At 37.9% G+C, this 19,658-nt stretch overlaps 1 protein-coding gene across 1 annotated transcript; it reads right to left on the bottom strand.

Annotated features, from left to right (window-relative positions):
• Positions 1 to 1,143: 1,143 nt before the first annotated feature.
• Positions 1,144 to 16,861, bottom strand: LOC147496333 (E3 ubiquitin-protein ligase ORTHRUS 2-like). Its single transcript, XM_086559326.1, has 10 exons — positions 16,246 to 16,861; positions 15,512 to 16,050; positions 8,339 to 8,464; positions 6,948 to 7,047; positions 6,792 to 6,853; positions 6,608 to 6,710; positions 6,146 to 6,287; positions 2,737 to 2,954; positions 1,497 to 2,210; positions 1,144 to 1,420 (listed from the first exon to the last, which is right to left on the bottom strand). Exons 1-9 carry the CDS (start codon positions 16,714 to 16,716, stop codon positions 1,500 to 1,502), a joined length of 2,472 nt encoding a protein of 823 aa, XP_086415452.1. The 5' UTR covers positions 16,717 to 16,861; the 3' UTR covers positions 1,144 to 1,420; positions 1,497 to 1,499.
• Between the last annotated feature and the right edge of the window lie 2,797 nt (positions 16,862 to 19,658).

Here is a 19,658-nt window from a genome sequence, read left to right as displayed (position 1 = left end):
CTCTTAGCGTGTGCATGGCAACTTCCTCATTGATTGGTGAGTTCAGTGAGACTTACCCATGAAAACACCTGAACGGCTGAACGTTTTATACAAAACTGAAAGGAAATTGGATGGATAACATATCCAACTTCGCATGTCCTAGTGCACGCTTATAAGTATACATGAGCGGACAGACTGCAGCAGCTTATCAACAGTGTATCGAGCTTATCTGTGCCTTCTATTTCTGTAGTGATGAGATGTTTTAACAGGCCTATAACTAGGCCCAATCTGGCCTGAAAGTGTTCTTGTCTTCTTGATCAAGTTTAGTCGACACTCGACAGTCATTTAAAATGAGAATGGAGAGCATGACGCTGTTTCTATTAGCCGCTACAAGTGTGAATAATTCAAGCTTCACTCAAACTTCTTATGTCAAACAGAACTTATATATGAAAGATAATTCTAATTATAAGCAAATATCATGTAGAGAACATGCTGCCCAACTCAAGGAATATATATGCGAATTAAAGAACACTCACAACATGTACGCTAGCACAATGCTAGTTTACTTTAGTAGAAGGCTGAAAAGAAAATTGGTGGCCAATGAGTCCATATTGTTGGAAAGAAGTGACGATGCCCCCAACCTTTGGGCACCAAATCAAAACCCAATTCGGGCTTCAAATTTTCCATATCATACCGAACCAACTTCTTATTATGCTATAGAGGAAAATAACTCGAGGATTTTGGGCGTGAAGAGCTACAATTCTTCAATTACTTACAGAAGCAACCAAACCAAAAGCAGCATTGGCTTAGCAAGTCAATCCATGGGCCACCAAATAACTTGCAGATGAAGTACTTCATGTGGTAGTAATCTTCTAAACTACAAACTAAGAAACCATTAGAACCTTGTAGGTGGATTGTTTGACGAACTAGACTCAACTTTTCATTATTATTTTTTATCAATGAAACGAAATTTAAAGCATTTTAAAACTTTGAAGTCAATAATATATTCAAAAGCCTAGAAAACACTAGATAAAAAGGATGAAAGAAGCCTGCCCACTCAGAATAAAAGTACAGGTTTCCCTACAGCACGCTTGATCTTGGTAAGATTTCACAACATTTACAGAGACGAGCAGTGTTTTGCAGGGAATTCAGTGACATGAAAAATTAACAATAAAAAAATATTATAATTTACCATTATGTAGTACCTTTCATTTAAAGTTATTGCAGCATTTGAAAGATGCACAGAAACAAGGAACTTAAAATGCAAAAGACTGGGTAGCTACAAAATAACTACAAAATCTTAAGTTAACAAAAGTTGTTACATCTGGCTTCGACTACAAGTGAAGCACTGATGCATTCAAGCTGCTCCCATTGTCCAAAAACCCAGTACACAGTAATGATACAAGTTCTCCTTGAAGCAGAAGAGTTTCCATTCTTTCCTCTAAACAAGAAACAATGAAATAATTAAAATAAAAATAATGACAGTGCACAAGCATACATTCAAAAGGAGATTTTACCTCTTATGATTTGTTGCTCCTGGTCTTCACTCCACCTAGTTTTGATACAACATCAGCATCATTAGCTTTCTTTCGCTTGTATGGCTGCTTTCCTCCGCTCTTTTCTGATGACAGTGAATCATTCCTTACATCTACCAGCACTTTAGAATCCATGCTCCTAGTTCTCACTCCACCTGGCAAAGACCCACAAATATCCTTGTCAACTTTTTTCCGCTTTCGTTTGCCGTCACATTTAGGAGTTTGCATGTCTTCATTCCCACTTTTAGGCACTTCGTAATTTGAGAGGTCATCCTTTTTATCTCCATTCATGGCACCAGGTTTCTTCTTTGGAGATACTTGGTTTTGTTCCCGATCAACGTTTGTCAGCTTAGGTTTGCTCTTCGTTGGATTGCTCTCTGTGGCTTCTTCAGCACTTTCCATACCAGCTTTGTTGTCAGATTTTTTTGGTGGAGATTTTTCGTTTTGTTCCTTATCAATGTTTGCCTGCTTAGGTTTGGTCTTGATTGGACTGTTTTCTGTGGCTTCCTCCTCACCATCCAATATTTCAAAACTTTCCATACCAACTTCGGTGTCCTCAGCACCAGCTTCAGGCTTCTCCCCCGCATCATCACTTTCTTCTTTGCATGAATCTTCGACTTTATCTTCAGTGTCCTCAACATTCTCCTCAGTCATATTCTGGAGAGATTCTATCACATCCATCAACTCCCTATTAATCTGCAAGTTCACCCAGCCAACTTTAGAAAATGTGGAAGACAAGGAATTTTAAACTTCAGATACTAAATTAGCAAGTGCGTGACAGGTGATGAAGAATTAAGTAGACAGGCAGAGATTGCATTCGAGATTTGAACCAAGAGAATTATAAAACTATGTGACCAATAGGTCAAAGAGATATTGGATAAATTTATGCTATAATGAGTTTCTTTCGGATTCGCTCGTGCTCATTAACCTACTAAGTACCAACTAACAGAAATTAGTACAATTGGAACTCTCTACATATTTTAATTTAATATGATAAATGTCAAGAAAAAGTTAATGAGAAGGCTCAAATGAAACCAATTTTTCATGGGCAGCTAAATCAACAATGTACCACAAAACCATGTAAAAAGTCTAGTACCAGAGTAAAGTCTGGTCACCATATAAGTAGTTTCCATCTAGTGCAAAGTTAAATACATGAAAGCTTGCCTATAAAATATACTGAAGTAATGATTTCAATGGAGTCTGACAAATTTAAAGTCCTCACCTGGGGGTTTTGAAGGAAGTCAGAGATGTCCATAGGGCAAGAAGGGCACTTCATAATATTCTTCTGCGCTCGGAGTGTCCGTCTTCCCTCACAAGTTCTCTCCTTTACAAAGGTCTGGCCAGCAAAGGAGCTCTCCAAACAATTTTTGCAAAAGTTGTGAGCACAAGGGGTTGTGAGTGGAAGAGTCATCACTTTCCGACAGATTAGGCAGCTAAACTCTGCATCAACAAGGACATAAAATATAAACCTAAACGTATTGGCTTAACACTATGTTCCCATCCAAGTAATACTATATCAAATGCTGCATTTGTACAACCAATAAATACTTTCATAAAGAGGGCAATAGCCAAAATGAAGATCCCGCCCAGAACTAGAAGATAACAGATAGTAGATAAATGTTAACAGAAATGGCTGACTCAAACGCGTGAACAAGATGATAATAAGGGAATCGCATTTAAAATATAAGACCAATGACAGATCAAAGAAGACTATGTATGACCAAAAAATATTGTTTCAAAGACACCAGAAGCTCCGAGGGCAAGTATTAGGAATGATTTTTAAGATTGACTCTTTAAAGAGTAAAATCATATTCACAGACAAGAAGATGTAAGGGAATAAGGGGAAAAAATAGCAAGGAAAAGGAGAAAAGACCCCAAGAATACCTTCTTTATTCTGTTCAGCAGTAATGTGAAATTGTGAAGAGATGTAAAAAGACAAATCAGTTTGCTTACACTGAAAATAGATATCTGAAAACAGGGAGATGTTTTTTATTGACATTGACACGCATAAAAAGATCAGTCATATCTTAAAACAGACTACTTGCAAGTAAGAGCTTCAAATGAAAAGTATGCAGCTAATCGTGTATACACAACTCAGTGAGTGTGTCAGGAAGGTAGGAAGCATTTGTGATTAACATATGGAAGATGCAGAATGTAATGCAGTTCTGACTGGCAAAAGCTTCAGTTTAATAGAATCTACACTTTAATTAAAACACAATTTAAAGAAAACCTAAAATCACTTTTTTATTGAATCTCTCAATCACATAAACTTCAACACTGAGGAACCCTAATTACAAACTCTTATTTAAACTAAACCTAAAAAGCATAAACCAATAGTAACACGACATGTGTCACAATTAACGAATGGACTCGAACCATGGGCTTGGACTCAACTAAGGGGCTCACACCCATAACATGTAGAGAGAACATAGGCACACGCCTATGACACTAACAAACTCAACTAATGTTCTACATCACTCTCCCCATGTTGACGAAACTTGTCCACAAGCTAAAATAGTGAAGCGTCTGAAACTAGAAACACTAACAAAGCTTCATGCTGGAAATCTAGGACAAGATCAGGTGGCTTGGCAACATCTTCACCTTCAGCTAATAAAACAGGGCGCTTCTTCTTCTTAGGACACTCGGCAACAATGTGACCTATAATGCCACATTCAAAGCACTTTCTAGCAGCACTATATGTCCCAACAGCCGACACACGAGTAACAGCTGTAACTACACTCGCAGAACCAGTATAAGGTGCAAAAGTTGTACTAGGTGAAAGCACTCTTTCAACACGCAATGCATACTTAAACGAAATAGTCATGTCCTCAATCTCAAACATGATAAGTGCTTCACGAATTGACTTGCACAGACCATTCAAATAACGACCCACCCTCTGTTCATCAATTTCAACCAACCCAACACGAGTACACAACAACTAAAACTGCTCAGTATATTCTTAAACCGAAGACAACTGTTGTTTCAAATTCTGTAGACGAATGAACAAATCTTAATGGTATTGTTTAGGAACAAAATGCGTATGTAACTCTCAGCACATACTAACCCAAGTGCAAACACGTCTATAATATTGATTAACCCTCCACAGATTTAATTCATCCCACCACACCAAAGCATAACCCTTCAACTTAATGGCTGCTAATTTAATCTTCTTTCCATCATCTAAGTTTTTATAATCAAAGGCCTTTTCAATTTGATTAAGTCAATCAATAAACTCGTCAGGATCGAGTTTACCATCAAAAGTAGGCACATTGATTTTAATATCACCCGCCTGACTCCTCTCCAATATTCGGAGGAAACGATTAACATCAACAATCCCATTATTAATATTCTGAACACCATGATCTTTATCAAAATAATTAAAATGGTCATACCATTCAAAAACACCTGCCTGGCCACTTCGGTCAGTAGGAGGAGATGGAGACCGACCACTATTCTCTTGCCTTACATTGCGAGGAATGGGTTGTTCCCAAAAATTTCTATCACCATCAACCCAGCGCTGCACAGGACGTTGGTAACCACAACCTCTACCTCGAACCTGATTAACACGCGGAATCTCACACCCTTGTGGAGGAAGACGCACACCTTTAGTTGCCTCTTGCATTGGTAGCCCTCGATTTTGGCCATTAGGGTTTTTAACCTTAGCTGAAAAATCGGATCTAGTGGCCCTTGGAGGCGCACGACAAGTAACTATTGGACTAGTGGTGACACCATAGGTGGAATACGCACAGGGGTTCGCCAACACCTTGACCATCTCCAACAATAGGTGGTATTTACCTATCACACCCAGGGGATGAACCTGAATGTCGTTATTCTCTCCAACAACTCTTTCCCTGCCATTATTCTCTAGAGCAATAAGCGCAAAAGAGTTTAGAAGAGAGATTGTACCAACACTCTACAAGGACGCATCATTAGTATCTGAAACCACTAAACCATTATTCTATGGTGGTGGCGGCTGTTGCACCTCTCTCTATATTGTGGCTATTATTGCAGTAAAGTTCTGGAACATCTGTGTCATGTTTTCCTCTAAACGAAACATGTGAGTATCCATAGATAGAGGACGACCTCGAGTTGCTTTGTTATTCACCATAATAACAAAAAAAAATTGACTTTTTGAGAAAAAAATTCGTCATGAACAATAACCTAGGTGAACATTGACTCGGTGAATAGTATCCGATGAACAGTATTTCGTGAACAGTATTTTCAATGAACAGTACCGTGAATAATAACCCTTGAAATTAATCTCCCTCTGATACCAAATAATGTATTTCTGACTGGCAGAAACTTCAGTTTCATAGAATCTACACTTTAATTGAAACACAATTTAAAGAAGACCTAAAATCACTCTTTTATTGAATCCCTCGATCACATAAACTTCAACACTGAGGAACTCAGGAACCCTAATTACAAACCCTTATTTAAACTAAACCTAGAAAGCATAAACCAATAGTAACACGACATGTGTTACAACTAACTAATGGACTCAAACCATGGGTTTGGACTCAACTAAGGGGCTCACGCTCATAACATGTAGAGGCAACATAGGCACACGCCTATGACATTGACAGACTCGACTAATATTCTACATCAGAATGCCTACACAAAATTCTAACCTTTCAGAAGCTTCTCTCTCACAGTTAAACTCTGATCTTGCTTTCTGGCTCTCCTTGCTCTCTTCTCCTTGGGATCCCCATTGTCGATTACTTTTCTGCTCATTGGTGGAGATCTTTTCCATTTCCAGCTTCCTTCTACAACCTGAGTAGAGCACAGTGTTGAGTACCAAATAAGAAAAGCTAATAAAGCATGATCAAATAAAATTGTAATTTCAAAAAGAAGCTAATAAATTATAATATCAATACTATCACTGGTCTAACAACAAAGATTGGCTATCTTTTGATTCTTGCTTAATATAATGTCTGCAATTGTATATGGGGAAAAACACAAAACTCTATTAAATGTTAACATTTATGCCCACGAGATTCTACTCACATATTGCCAATGGAGAGCTGCAAATATAAATCATGACTTAAGTTTAAACTGTGGAAAACTGAATCAGAGGAAATGGCATAACTCACATCAAAATCCCATGATGGTTTTTCCTTTCTTTCAGCAATATCTGTTGCCTTCTTCAACTCTTTAATGACAGGCAAAGGTCTAGGTTGGTCCCCACGCTCATCACTGCAATTCCAGTCAAAAAAAATTAATAAATAATAATTTGTAGGGTCTCCTACATAATATGCAAAATAGCAAAACACAAACCTTGTCCAAGGTGCAGGTTCATTATCACACCGAACGAATAAGTATCTGCAGACCTTAAAACCCTGACATTGAGAACATCATCAAAATTTGGGTGAGCACAACTAAATGTGAAGATCTTCATAATGAAAATTAAAACAAAATCAAATCAATTGGCACCTGAATTCCAACTTTGCGCCAACATTTCTCTATCCTATAAATTCCATCATACCTGACCCCACCTTCTGGGGCATAAAAAGAACGTTTTTCCTTGTGGGATCTGCCAAAATAATAAAATAAAAACAAAGAAAAATTCAGCATGTATAATTGGCTTAATTGTAAAGAACGCCTATAAATGAACAATGAAAAGGAAACATAAAACTTCAAATTAAGTGGATGTATAGAGATTTGAACATAAGCAGTTTATGCGGTTGGCAAATTTGAAATATTAGATTTCAAGCTCTGTTTGAAACTTGGCTGAAATAATTAGGATGTTACAGTAGAAGATTGGTCTAACCAGACCAGGTCACTACACGTTTGGGAGGGAAAATTCTCTGTGAAGGCAGGGCAGAGGCTACCAAATAAAACGAGTGATCCACTCTAAAGAAAATGAAATTAGCATGTAGGTAAACTTGGATGATCATTACTATAACCTAAAAAATTTCATCCACTATCTCCTTAAATAAGGATAGAAGCATAGTACAAAATATCAGAATATGGGTATTTATCGATATTTAATTTCTGGATATGTATCGTAGATATATCCTCCTTTTTAGGGATATTTGACATTGTTTCACATGCAAATATCATAGATATATCCAAAATATCGACAAATATCGTAGATATTATGGATATTTCTTGATATATTATGATACATTATTTATATTTATTTAAAATATAATGGTAAATATTAAATAAAATTGTTATATACACAAAATATCGCCAAATATCTCCAAATATCGCCAAATATCTCAAATATTGCAAATATAATCGAAATATCACCGATATTTGCAGTCGTATATATCTCTAAACATATCGTGATATTTATATTTCTTTCTCTGAAATCTGGATAGATATCTCCAAATATCACAATATATCAGGATATTTTGTACTATGGATAGAAGTATAAAAGTAATAATACATGTTCTTGAGTTCTCTGCAAACAATTGTTGAAGATTTATCGGTGCATTAAAAAAAAGAAACTATATAGACGCTAAAATTATGTACAAGCTGAGCCCACCATTTTGCATGATGTTCAGATGACTGAAGTATACACTATAATATCAGTCAATATTACAGTTTTGTTTTTTCTAATATTACAGAATAAAGATGTAAATGGTCTTGGTAAATATGTTTTCTCAAAATCAAAAAGAAGAATAAACAAATAAATAAATAATATTATATAGAGAGGATGGATGAATACATATTGGTCGTGGCATTTTCAGAGATGGCACACAATGAGATTATGAGAAAATATAAGATGTTTAAAGGCATGTGTTGAGATATGTAAACATAAACTATGGGCACTATGTGGATGCAGCAGATAGGTTTACCATGTATATGTTAAATACCTCACAACTCGAACCGGATAACCTTTCTTGCAACTAACTCTTAATGCTTCATTCGATTTCTCAAACTTCTGGTCAAACGATTGATCCTTGTTTGTGCGTTTATTCCCACTAAGATCTCTTCCCCCACTGCAAACAAAAACATAAACCCTCGTTTGAAACAAAAACAAATCAAGGTCAAGTGCAAACAAAATATTGGATAGCAGGGATAACTATTAACATAATAGATCCTCCGAACACATAAAGTTTGTAAAAAGGTTAAGAATGTCTATGTTACATATAGGTTATCAAATCAGCGAATGCAGCATTTGCATCTGCTTTAGGACTTCCGGTTAATTGAAATCATACTCTCATACTATTGGGGTGTTACCATTTTAAAATTTTCACTCAAAGTACTAATGTATTTCTTTTGTTGAATACTACTACCATTATTGCAGTAAAATAGTTAGCTTTGGAAAATATGGTAAGACTTGCCATTAAATATAGGGTTAACTAGTATTACCCCCCCCCCACTAGATGAGCCAATTAGGATTTCCCCCCCACTAGATGAGAAATTAGGGTCTCCCCCCTAAATACACACAAAAAAAAAGTCAAAGTGGGTTGACCGAAATTTTTTTGTGTGTATTTAGGAGGGGAGACCTTAATTTCCCATCTAGTGGGGGAAATCTAATTAAGGGGTAATACTAGTTCACCCTTAAATATATTTAATTTTATGTTTGCTCAATTACATAAATTGTAACTACTAACATGATGACAGAGATCAAGTCATGAACAGTTGAAATCTACAAGAAAACAATTATGTTTCCTTACTTATGCTGGTTGATAAGCTAAAAGCTAAAGAAAGGTAAATAGGCCATTATGTGGATATAAAGACTTCAGCTTGCTCACCAGAAAAAAAGACTTCAGCTTGAACTATTACCTAGTAAATAGTACATTTAATTATGGGCAATGTTCTGAAAGGCTTAGACCTCTCTAAGGCAATGGGAAATATCTTGGTGCTATGGCTCCTCTGAATTTATGGAAACTATAGCCTCTGCTTAGAGGAGCAGAAGTCTTTAAAGCTATATTGATGACATCATGCTGATGTCATCCTAAACCTAAGTTACATTGACACATATACATGTGTCCATATCCGACACGGATGCAAAGTGTCTGACACGGGAAAATATAATACATTGAGGTTATAGGGAGTTTATGTATTTAGTAATATTATAATAACCTCTAAGGGCAATTCTGTAATTCAGGTATTTAGATTTATATTAAAGGGAATTATCTCATTAGAGATTTCCCGAAGATTCTCACTATTCTACTTGGTATCGGAGCAGAAATAAGAAAGAAAAAAAAAAAAAAAAAAACCGACAACTTGCTTCTACCACCATCTCTTACCACCGCCAAAGAATCAAACCATCAACATCTTCCCCCTTTGGGGTTTCTTTCTTTCTACAAAGATCAATGTTTGTAACTACATAAAGGTTATGCCTTTATGAAATCAAGTAGCTAATTTACGTAAAGGTACCACCTTTACACTTTGACTCGATCATTTATTTGAAATGGATACATTGGGGAGAGTCATGTTGATTACAAGGTCCTCGAGCTACTACCACACCTCGGTCTATAACCTCGGAGAAATTTGAATGGGATCAACTTTAAGACATGGTCTAGATCATTTGTCCATTATCTAACTAGTAAGGGTGTGGAGGGATTAGTCGATGGGACTTACGCTTCGCCTATTTATTCTGAGGCGAGAAAAAATACACTCAATGGAAGAAACATAATAGTATGGTTATTGGTTGGTTGTTTAACTCCATGGATACACCAATTGTTCAGATGTTTCTATATCATGATTTTGTTTATGACCTATGGTCCTCTTTGAAAGAGACATACTCCAGTAAGAGTAATGGCTCTCGTGTGTTTCAGCTCTACCATGAGGTCCATTCCACCTCACAAGGTGATCGATCAGCAGCTGAATATTTTGCACAGTTGCAAACTCGTTGGGAGGAGATTGACCATCATGAGGTCATTGTTGAGTTGATTTGGAGAAGCGCGATGCTTGTTGCGGCGTCCGACAAAAGAAAGTGTTTGCTTTTTCTAATGGTTTTGCGTCCACGAGTTTGAGACCCTTGGTGGACAAATCGTTAACACACGACCATTCCCCTCTCTGATGAATGCCTTTGCGACTATCGACGACGATGACAGACGAAGAAGTATTCGTTAGGCTACGTTACCGTCTGCCGCAGTTCAGGGTATCATTGACCAATCAGCGCTTGTTGTGGACTCCTCTTATCTTAGAGGTCAGGGACAGCGTGGAAGAGGTCGTGGTCGTGGAGGTCGAGGACGCAGCTCAGTTACTTGTTCTCACTGTGGGCAATCTGGACATGAGAAGTCTAGATGTTATCAGCTTGTTACTTGTTCTCACTGTGGGCAATCAGGACATGAGAAGTCTAGGTGCTATCAGCTCATTGGTTATCCAGTTGGTTTCTTTGAAAGATCTCAATCATCATCCTCTGGTAGAGGCCATGGGAAGAGTCCAATAGCTGCAATTGTCGACCTTCCTTCTAGTTCATTGAGTTCTCCAAGTGTGGCTCCTTCAACTATCCCATCTCCTGCTGCGTATAGTCATATATCGGGACAAATACAACATCTTCAGGGCCAACTTGAGGCTATGTTGGGTAATCGGACTACACCTTCTTTTGGATCTTATACTGCCTCAGCATCTACTACTCATTCAGGTACTCCATCTGCATATCATGCCTCTCCATCCACTTGGGTCATTGACTCAGGTGCCTCAGAACACATGACTGGTGAGTCACATTTTTTTCCGAAAAAGTCTTCTAGTTTATCTATTGCTCCATCGTTTCGTCTTTGCGATGGTTCTTGTACTCTATTGAGGAACTCGGATGTGTTCCTTTATCTCCATCTTTATCTTTATCTTCTGTTTTGCACATTCCTAAACTTGCCTTAAATTTGTTATCTGTGAGCAGTTTAACCAAATCCCTTGGTTGCTCCATAACTTTCTTTCCAGATCATTGTGTCTTTCAGGACCTGAGTTCGAAGAAGATTTTTGGCAGGGGGTATGAGCGAGATGGTCTCTATATGTTCGGAGAACCTCCTACAGCTTTGGCTTCTATCACACCGGTGTTTTCTGATCCCTGTCAAGTTCCTTTTTGTTCTAAGACTCTACATTTATGGCACGCCCGTTTGGGTCATGCCAACTTTCAGCATCTATGTTCTTTACTACCTGTTTTGAGAAACTCATGTCAATCTAACAAATTTCAATGTGTTGTTTGTGAGTTGTCCAAACATACTCGTGTATCTTATATCTCGCACATGCATCGATCTGCTTGCCTTTTTGACTTGATACATACTGATGTGTGGGGACCTTCCCCTGTCACTTCTTTTGATGGATATCGCTACTATATCACTTTTATTGATGACCACTCTCGTTTTACATGGCTTTATTTGTTGAAATCTCGAACTGAGGTTCTTCCTACTTTTCTAAACTTTATGCAAATGATTCAGACCCAATTTGGTGTTATTCTTGTGAGGTGCAATGCGTTGGATAATGCTAAAGAGTATATATCTGATGATTTTAAACATCTTTTAAAAAAGGGAGTCATTCAACAACTCACATGTCCTTATAGTCCAAAACAAAATGGAGTGGCTAAGCGGAAAAATCGCCACCTTATGAATGTTGTTAGATGTCTCCTTCGTGGTATGCATGTCCCTAAACGTTTTTGGAGTATGGCTGTTCTCACAGCCACTTTTTTAATTAATCGTACTCCCAGTAGGATTCTTAATGGCCAGGTTCCTTTGCATTTAGTCAGACCTGGTCTTCCTCTTTTTTCTATCGAGCCTCGAGTCTTTGGTTGCATTTGTTTTGTACAAGATCGTACTCCAAAGAGGACGAAGTTAGATGACAAGGCTATTACGTGCCTTTTTCTTGGTTACTCTACTCAATCTAAGGGTTATCGTTGCTATGAACCCGTCTCACGTCGTATCATTCACTCTAGAGATGTGACGTTTTTTGAGAATATTCCTTATTATACTTCTCCCTCTAATGAAATGGAACAACCTCTTCTTATTCCACCGTGTACTACTGTTCTTTTTTTCGAAGTCTACTACACACCTACATAGTCACGGCTCTCTGCGAGACAACTATACGGCAAGGTGTACACGGCAGCCCAACGGATATTATCCCCTCCACAATCTTCCTCGCCTACCGGGTACTACTCTCCATCCATCGATTTAGTACATCCAAATTCTGCTCTTCCTACTCTCATTATTGATGATTTAGAGCTTCCAATTGCTAAACGCAAAAGGAAGCGGGCATGTGTAACTAAACACCCTCTTGCTTTCGGTTTGTCTCTTACGATTGGTATTTCTCCTTCCTATTGTGCCTATCTTGCGCCAATCGATTCTATTAGGATTCCACGTCATGTTTCGAGGCATTGGAGCACCCGTCTTGGAGAGCTGCTATGTTTCTTGAGATGCAAGCGCGAGCAAAATCACACATGGGAGATGGCCTTACTTCCAATTGGTAAGCGGGTTGTTGGGTGTAAATGGGTTTTCGCAATTGAAATCTGAGAGGATGGTTACGTAGAGCTACAAAGCGACTTGTAGCGGGCGGATTCACTCAAACACTGGAAAAGATTTTGGTGACACATTTGCTCTGTTGCAAAGCTTTTCTTCCGTCGCGGCTCCTTATTTCCCTAGCTGCACAACATCACTGGTCTCTTCACCGGTTAGATGTAAAGAATGCATTCCTTCACGGTGACTTGACCGAGGATATTTACATGTCTCAACCTCGGGTTTTGCCGCCGTGGGGAGTATTTCGGAAAAGTGTGTCGCGCTTCTCAAATCCATATATGGCTTGAAAGCGATCTCCCGCGAGCATGGTTTCATCGTTTTAAAGACGGTTATCTTATCCATGGGATTTATCCGATGTGAGTCGGATCATACATGCCTTATTCATCGAAGTGTAGCTAATCTCCGTACAATAGTCTTGGTCTATGTAGATGATATTATCATCGGGTGGTGATGACACCATACACATAGCAAAGGTGAAAACAGATTTGGGCAATTTTTTGATATTAAAGACTTGGGTCCTCTTCGGTACTTTCTTGGCATTGAGGTAGCTTCGCTCCGCGACATGGTATTTCCCTCTCAAAAAGGAAGTACACACTAGACTTGTTGTTTGATACTGGTATGATGGGATGTCGACCCTCTCGCACTCCTATGGATCCAAATCATCGCCTCCATGCTGATATTGGTGATATTCTTCCTGATCCAGGCCCTTACCAGCGTTTAGTGGGTCGTCTTATATATTTGACTAACACTCGACCAGATATTGCTTTTGCCGTCAGTGTAGTCAGCCAATTCATGCATGCCCCACGATCTACTCATATGGATGCAGTAGATCGGATCTTGAGATATCTTAAGTCCTCTCCAGGACTTGGTTTGTTTTATCCATCTTATGGTCCACCGGATTTAGTTAGTTACTCAGATGCAGATTATCTTTGGGTGTCGACGATCGTCGCTTCTACCTCGGGTTTTGTACTTTCTACGGTGGTTGTCTTGTCTCTGGAAAAGTAAGAAACAAAATGTTGTCTCCACTATTTCATCGGCCGAGGCCGAAAGTATAAACTATGGCTCATGGTGCTTGTGAGATCGTGGCTACGCTCCCTTCTTTACCGAGTTAGGGTCTTTAGTAACAATGGGTCTCCCCTTCATTTGCGACAATCGGTACGCTATTAGGATGGCATCGATTTAGTTCTTCCGCGAAAGGACTAAGCACATTGAGGTTGATATCCATTTCCTTCGAGAAAAGGTTCAATCGGCATCATTGTCCGCGATTCGGTTAAGCTCTTGAGGCGGTTGGCTGATATGTTCACCAAGTCTTTGGGACCTACAGTTCTTCACTCCAACGCGGTCAAGTTGGGTTTGATTGATATCTTCGCCCCAACTTGAGGGGGAGTATAGGGAGTTTATGTATTTAGTAATATTGTAATAACCTCTAAGGGCAATTCTGTAATTCAGGTATTTAGATTTATATTAAAGGGAATTATCTCATTAGAGATTTCCCGAAGATTCTCACTATTCTACTGAGGTAATTCACACACAATATGTGTCCGTATGTGTCCAACACAGAGACAGGAGTACATATCCAACGCTGATTATTTTTGAAATACAATGTGTCCACGTAACATAGTCCTAAGCCAATTATGGAAGTCTCCTACTTATTTAGTTATTAGTTTTAGAATTTCTTATTTAACTATTAGTTTAAGACTTAGTAGATAATTTTTATATTTTATTAGTTTTTTTTATTTCTTTTTAGTTTTTAGTAATAGGTTATTTAGGAGGTTTCCTATTTTTGGATTCCATTCGGAAATAGGAATAGGATTTATCATTTAAAGGCATGTTAGCCTTCATTGTACGGGTGTTTTTCATTGATTATTAGTTCTAGGAGAATAGTTCTTCTTGTTTGAAGGTTTAAACTCTAGTTTTAGGTGTTTCTTTCATTAAACTTAATTCAGTTATTTTATGTTTAACTATTGTTGAAGTTTCCGCTAACAAGTTACCTCACATATTGTGAGTGTGAGGCGTAGGCCTATTCAGGAGATCCAGCAAGAAAAAGTATTATTTACCCTTCTTTTTTCTCTTTTTATTATCTTTCATCTCTGTTGGGAAAGGATAGAAAGGGCGGAAGGGGCAGACACTAAAGGTCTTACTTTGGACACTCCAAACCCCTTAAATTGATCTAAAATTTGTTATTGAGTTCTGAACCATTTTGTTTTCCAACATCAGAGAATTTGTCACCCTGTTGACATATCTACTTCAATTTCCATATAGTGCTTCCTAGTTCCTGCATCTTTGTTGAGCTTTAACAATGTCTATCATATAAAACTAGCTCATTCTACTTGCATACACATTGTTCCAGGTAAATAATGGTAAGTATTTGCCAACTTGACTATCATGCATTCATGCTAATTCCATGGAGTTCAATTTTTTTCCAATGAAAACCAAAATACACCTTTAGTTTCTCAAGAGTTTGATATGGTTATATTACCAAAAAAAAATAAAAATAAAATAAAAAATAATCAGGAAATTACACAATCATAATACCAAACAGCAAACAACTTATTCAATTAAAAAGGACCGTTAAATGTTTGGACTAACCTTCCTGTGTAAAGAAACCATTCACCATGATCTTCATCATCCTCATAACCACCAGAAAGTGCCACTGACTGTGCTCCGTACTCCGATTGTCCGGCAATCCCTGCAACATGGGGAAGGTGAGTCCCCCACTGCCTACATTCCAACCGATCCTCCCAACATTCCCCTACCAAGACACCTTGTTTCCTTTCTGGATCATTTTCTGCCAGAATGGGTCCAAAATGATCAGATGGAACTGTAACAAATATCTTTCCACTGCATGCATTAGCCTTTCCAGCATACTTTGCTCGTTCTGTGGTGAACGGCTTGTCTGGTCGATTTTGATTGTGTACAAACTGGTAGACTTTCAATGGCCCTGGTGCGGTACATGTGGACAATTTTGATGCTCTAGCCATACGAATGGCGACAACAAGAGAAGCATTGATTCGAGGTTGGCTTGCCATCTTGGGGGGGATTGTGTTGCGGCACTTTGCACAGGTTCGCTTCCCTTGCCCAGTCCATTTCTGGAAGCATTTCAGGCAGAAATTGTGCCCACACGGTGTCTGAAATAAGAAAATGATTGTGGTTACATGTTTACCTTTCCTGAAAAACAAATTCAAGATTATTTTTTTCACAGTAGATATTATGGTGACAGAGTCACACTTGGAGAGCTATGTGTACGATTACCTAAAGAAAACATATATATTAAAATTTGCATAAATTAGGTTAACTGAAATCAAACAAACAAACAAACTAACCGTGACGGGTCTATCCGGTAACTGCATACAAAAAGAACAGTTAAAATTCCCATCGAACAAGTCCATAAAAACATCACTATCATCCCCCCCACACTCGTTATTTTTCTTTGGTTTCAACTCATCGTCATCAATGCCACCTCGGCTCATTAAATCCTGCCTTTTCTTAGCCTTTTCTTGCTCCGTAAGCGACCCGTCGGCTTCGATAGCCCGAATCGAAGCGAGGATTAAATCACCCGATTCCAAGGCGGCGGTGGGGGTGCCATCGGTAAGAGAACAATCAGGACAGTCCCATTGAAGAGTAGAAACTAGGGTTTTGGGTGGGGAAACGAGGCAAGGGATGTGCCAGGGTGTGTTGCATGTTTTGCAACTCATCACTGTTGTTGATTCTTCTTCAGCTGATGCCTGTTTTTTACATCTCATGCATATTCCGTCTATGTCACAAGGTAGCTGTTGTTGGCTATTGTGCGCCATGGAGGGAGGAATAAAAAATCTAATTGAGAGAGTGAAGTCAGAAATGAGTTTTCAATATTTATTATATATTTTCGGAAAGGTATTTGAATTTTATTTCCCTCTCTTTTTTTTTTCCTGGAACTTTCGTTAAATTTCTATTTCCCCCTTATTTTTTTGTTTTCCCGCTTTTATACTAGTAGCTAAATTAATCTACATCTGTTTTACCCTATGCGTGTATGATAGTGTTATTAGGGTTATTAGAGAAAGATGAAGAAGGATTATTGTTGTAAATGACTAAATGTGATGATATATAGTAAAATACAAAAATCACCTAATGGATCTTCTATGAATTCAAAGTGCACATGCTCGCAATGACAACGCTCGCAATAAGTGAGAAAATAAATGACAATAGAAAGAAAAAACTACCCTATTAAAAAAAAGGCTAAATCTATGGTGCGTCATTACATCTCGGCCACTCATACCAAAAAGTGCGTGTGTACTTAATGGCAAAAGTACTGATCCAAAGGCCCAAATTATCTGCGCACCATAGACATATTCTTAAAAAAAACCTTGTTAATTGCAAATGGTTATTTCATATTTTTACATGTGTACCCATGACGAATGCACATCGATCTATGAGATTCGAACAATGTCATACACATTTAAAAGTGTTGATTTGCTAGTGAACATATGTGTGTCCTTTTCCATATATATATAACCATACAATGTTTACAATAAGGTTTTCTATTGTAGATGCCCTATTTACTATTTATATTTTGAGAGAGAGACAGCCTTTTTGTATTTTGATCGATGTCTACCTAACATATTATTTCAGCCTGGTGGTCGTACGTTTGTCATCTATTTGTTCAATTGGTAGAAACATGACACCACAAGTCTTGTTGGAAAGCCTTAAAGAAATTTGGGTATGGCTTAAATATCAAACTAATGGATCTAAAAGGAATTCATAGTGCACATGCTAGCAATGACACTCACAACACAAGAAGCGACAAAATAAAATGAAATAGGAAGATCGAGGAAAAAATATGAGTTCAAAAACTTTTGTCATTTGTAGTGATTTTACACATAATATATCTCTTTTTATTCATATTGTTATTCATCTAGTAGATTCAGATAGTGCATGTGGGCTGTGGCACATATAGAAATATGAAAAAATTAATTTATGGGCATTCAGCTATGACCAATTTCAGATAGTGGGCAATATACTTTTTTTTTAAATATTTTGGGCATCCAAATTTTCAATTTTAACAATGTGGGATTCCGTTAGTTTTCCATCCAAATACACTTAATAGTTGCATTAAAAAAAACACAAAAAAACAAAAATAATTTACATAGAAAAATTAAGTTGATGTGGCAAATGATAGTAATTTTCATTTATCCCATAGACTTGACCGTTATGTTATGATGATACACACAAAGTATCATCCTGTTGGGCACTGTTATGTCTTGGTTCGCACTATTATTATTGGAATTTCTGATCAGGATGATATAGGGGTGTAAAAACGGCCCTCAAGCCCTCGGCCCGCCCGGCCCGACCCGGCCCATGAACAAAAAAAGCCCTCAAATTTAAGCCCAAGATACAATTTGAGGCGGGCGGCTTTCCGACCCTCATGTTTTGAGGGAGGGTAGCGGCCTAGATATGGAAACATGAGGGTGACCCCTCGGCCCGACCCTCTAAGCCCCCCCACAAAGCCCGTATTAAGGCCCTCATTAATATTTAGATTTTCTAAACAAAATTACATATAATACCTTTAGGGTTTTAAGTTTTACTTATTATTACATAGGGTAGAAATGTAAATTTCAAGTATAGTGGTTGATATAAATTTTTAGTATGTAAGTAAAAATTTTTAGTATTATTACATAGGGTATTAAAGCCACTATGTAAATTTTTAATACGTAGTGGCTTTTTATGTAAATTTTTATTACATAATAGTATGTAAGAAAATTTAAATTTTTAGTTGTAAAATTTTTAGATTTTACTTATTATTACATAGGGTAGTTAGTATTTTTATTTAATGATGATACTCTTAGGGAGGATTTGGAAGTTTAGGTGCTTCATCTAAATTGCCCCATAACTTATGTAAGAAAAAAATGCTACAAGTGAAGTGATTTTAACTTAAAGCCACTACTCTAAACCTTTGCTAATATCTGGACAAACATATTCGTCAAAGCAAATTTATGGATGCACCGACCACCTTGTCTCCTTCATCACTTGCGTTCTTTGTGCTATAACCACCACGCAGGCAAGATTTCGTTACTACTTGCGTTGCTTTTATGTATTATGTAATTTATAAGGGAAAAAGAATGGCCTATTCGATATTTGTATTAAGAGTTTGAATAATAGACAAGTTGTACAACCCGCCCATAGACCCGGCCCTCGGGCCCGCCCATGATTTTCTAAAAGAGGGTGAGGGTGAGGGGCAAAAGGGCTGTATAATTTAAGTGTTGGCCCTCACAGGCCCGACCCTCATATATAAAGAATTTTGGGCGGCCGACCCCTCAAATCATATGGGCTTTACGATTTGAGGGCCGGGCTGGCCCGGCCCGGCCCATTTTACACCCCTAGGATGATACATATAATATAATATCGTGTATGTCAGGATGATATATATAATATATCATCGACCTATAAGTCAATTTTGTAACCCACTACATAAGAGAGAGAGAGAGAGAGAGAGAGAGAGATATTTTTGGGTTATTTTGACTTCCCCCCCCCCCCTCCCATACTAACTCACCGTCATAGTCAACTGTCATTGACCGTCATCTCATGGTCAAGACAATTGAAATGTCTTAAATACCCTTTCCATTGAAAATTTACCAAAATGACAGTGAGTTAGTGCATTTGGGGGCAAGTCAAAATGACATATTGGTTTTGCAATTCAAGACACATTTTCATGTTTGAGAAAGAAAGAGACATGTATCGACATCTCATCATATCTAATCTA

Source organism: Coptis chinensis, chromosome 5 (genome assembly GCF_015680905.1).
Source record: "Coptis chinensis isolate HL-2020 chromosome 5, ASM1568090v1, whole genome shotgun sequence".
Classification (NCBI taxonomy): Eukaryota; Viridiplantae; Streptophyta; class Magnoliopsida; order Ranunculales; family Ranunculaceae; genus Coptis; species Coptis chinensis.
This window is presented reverse-complemented; position numbering and strand designations above follow the sequence as displayed.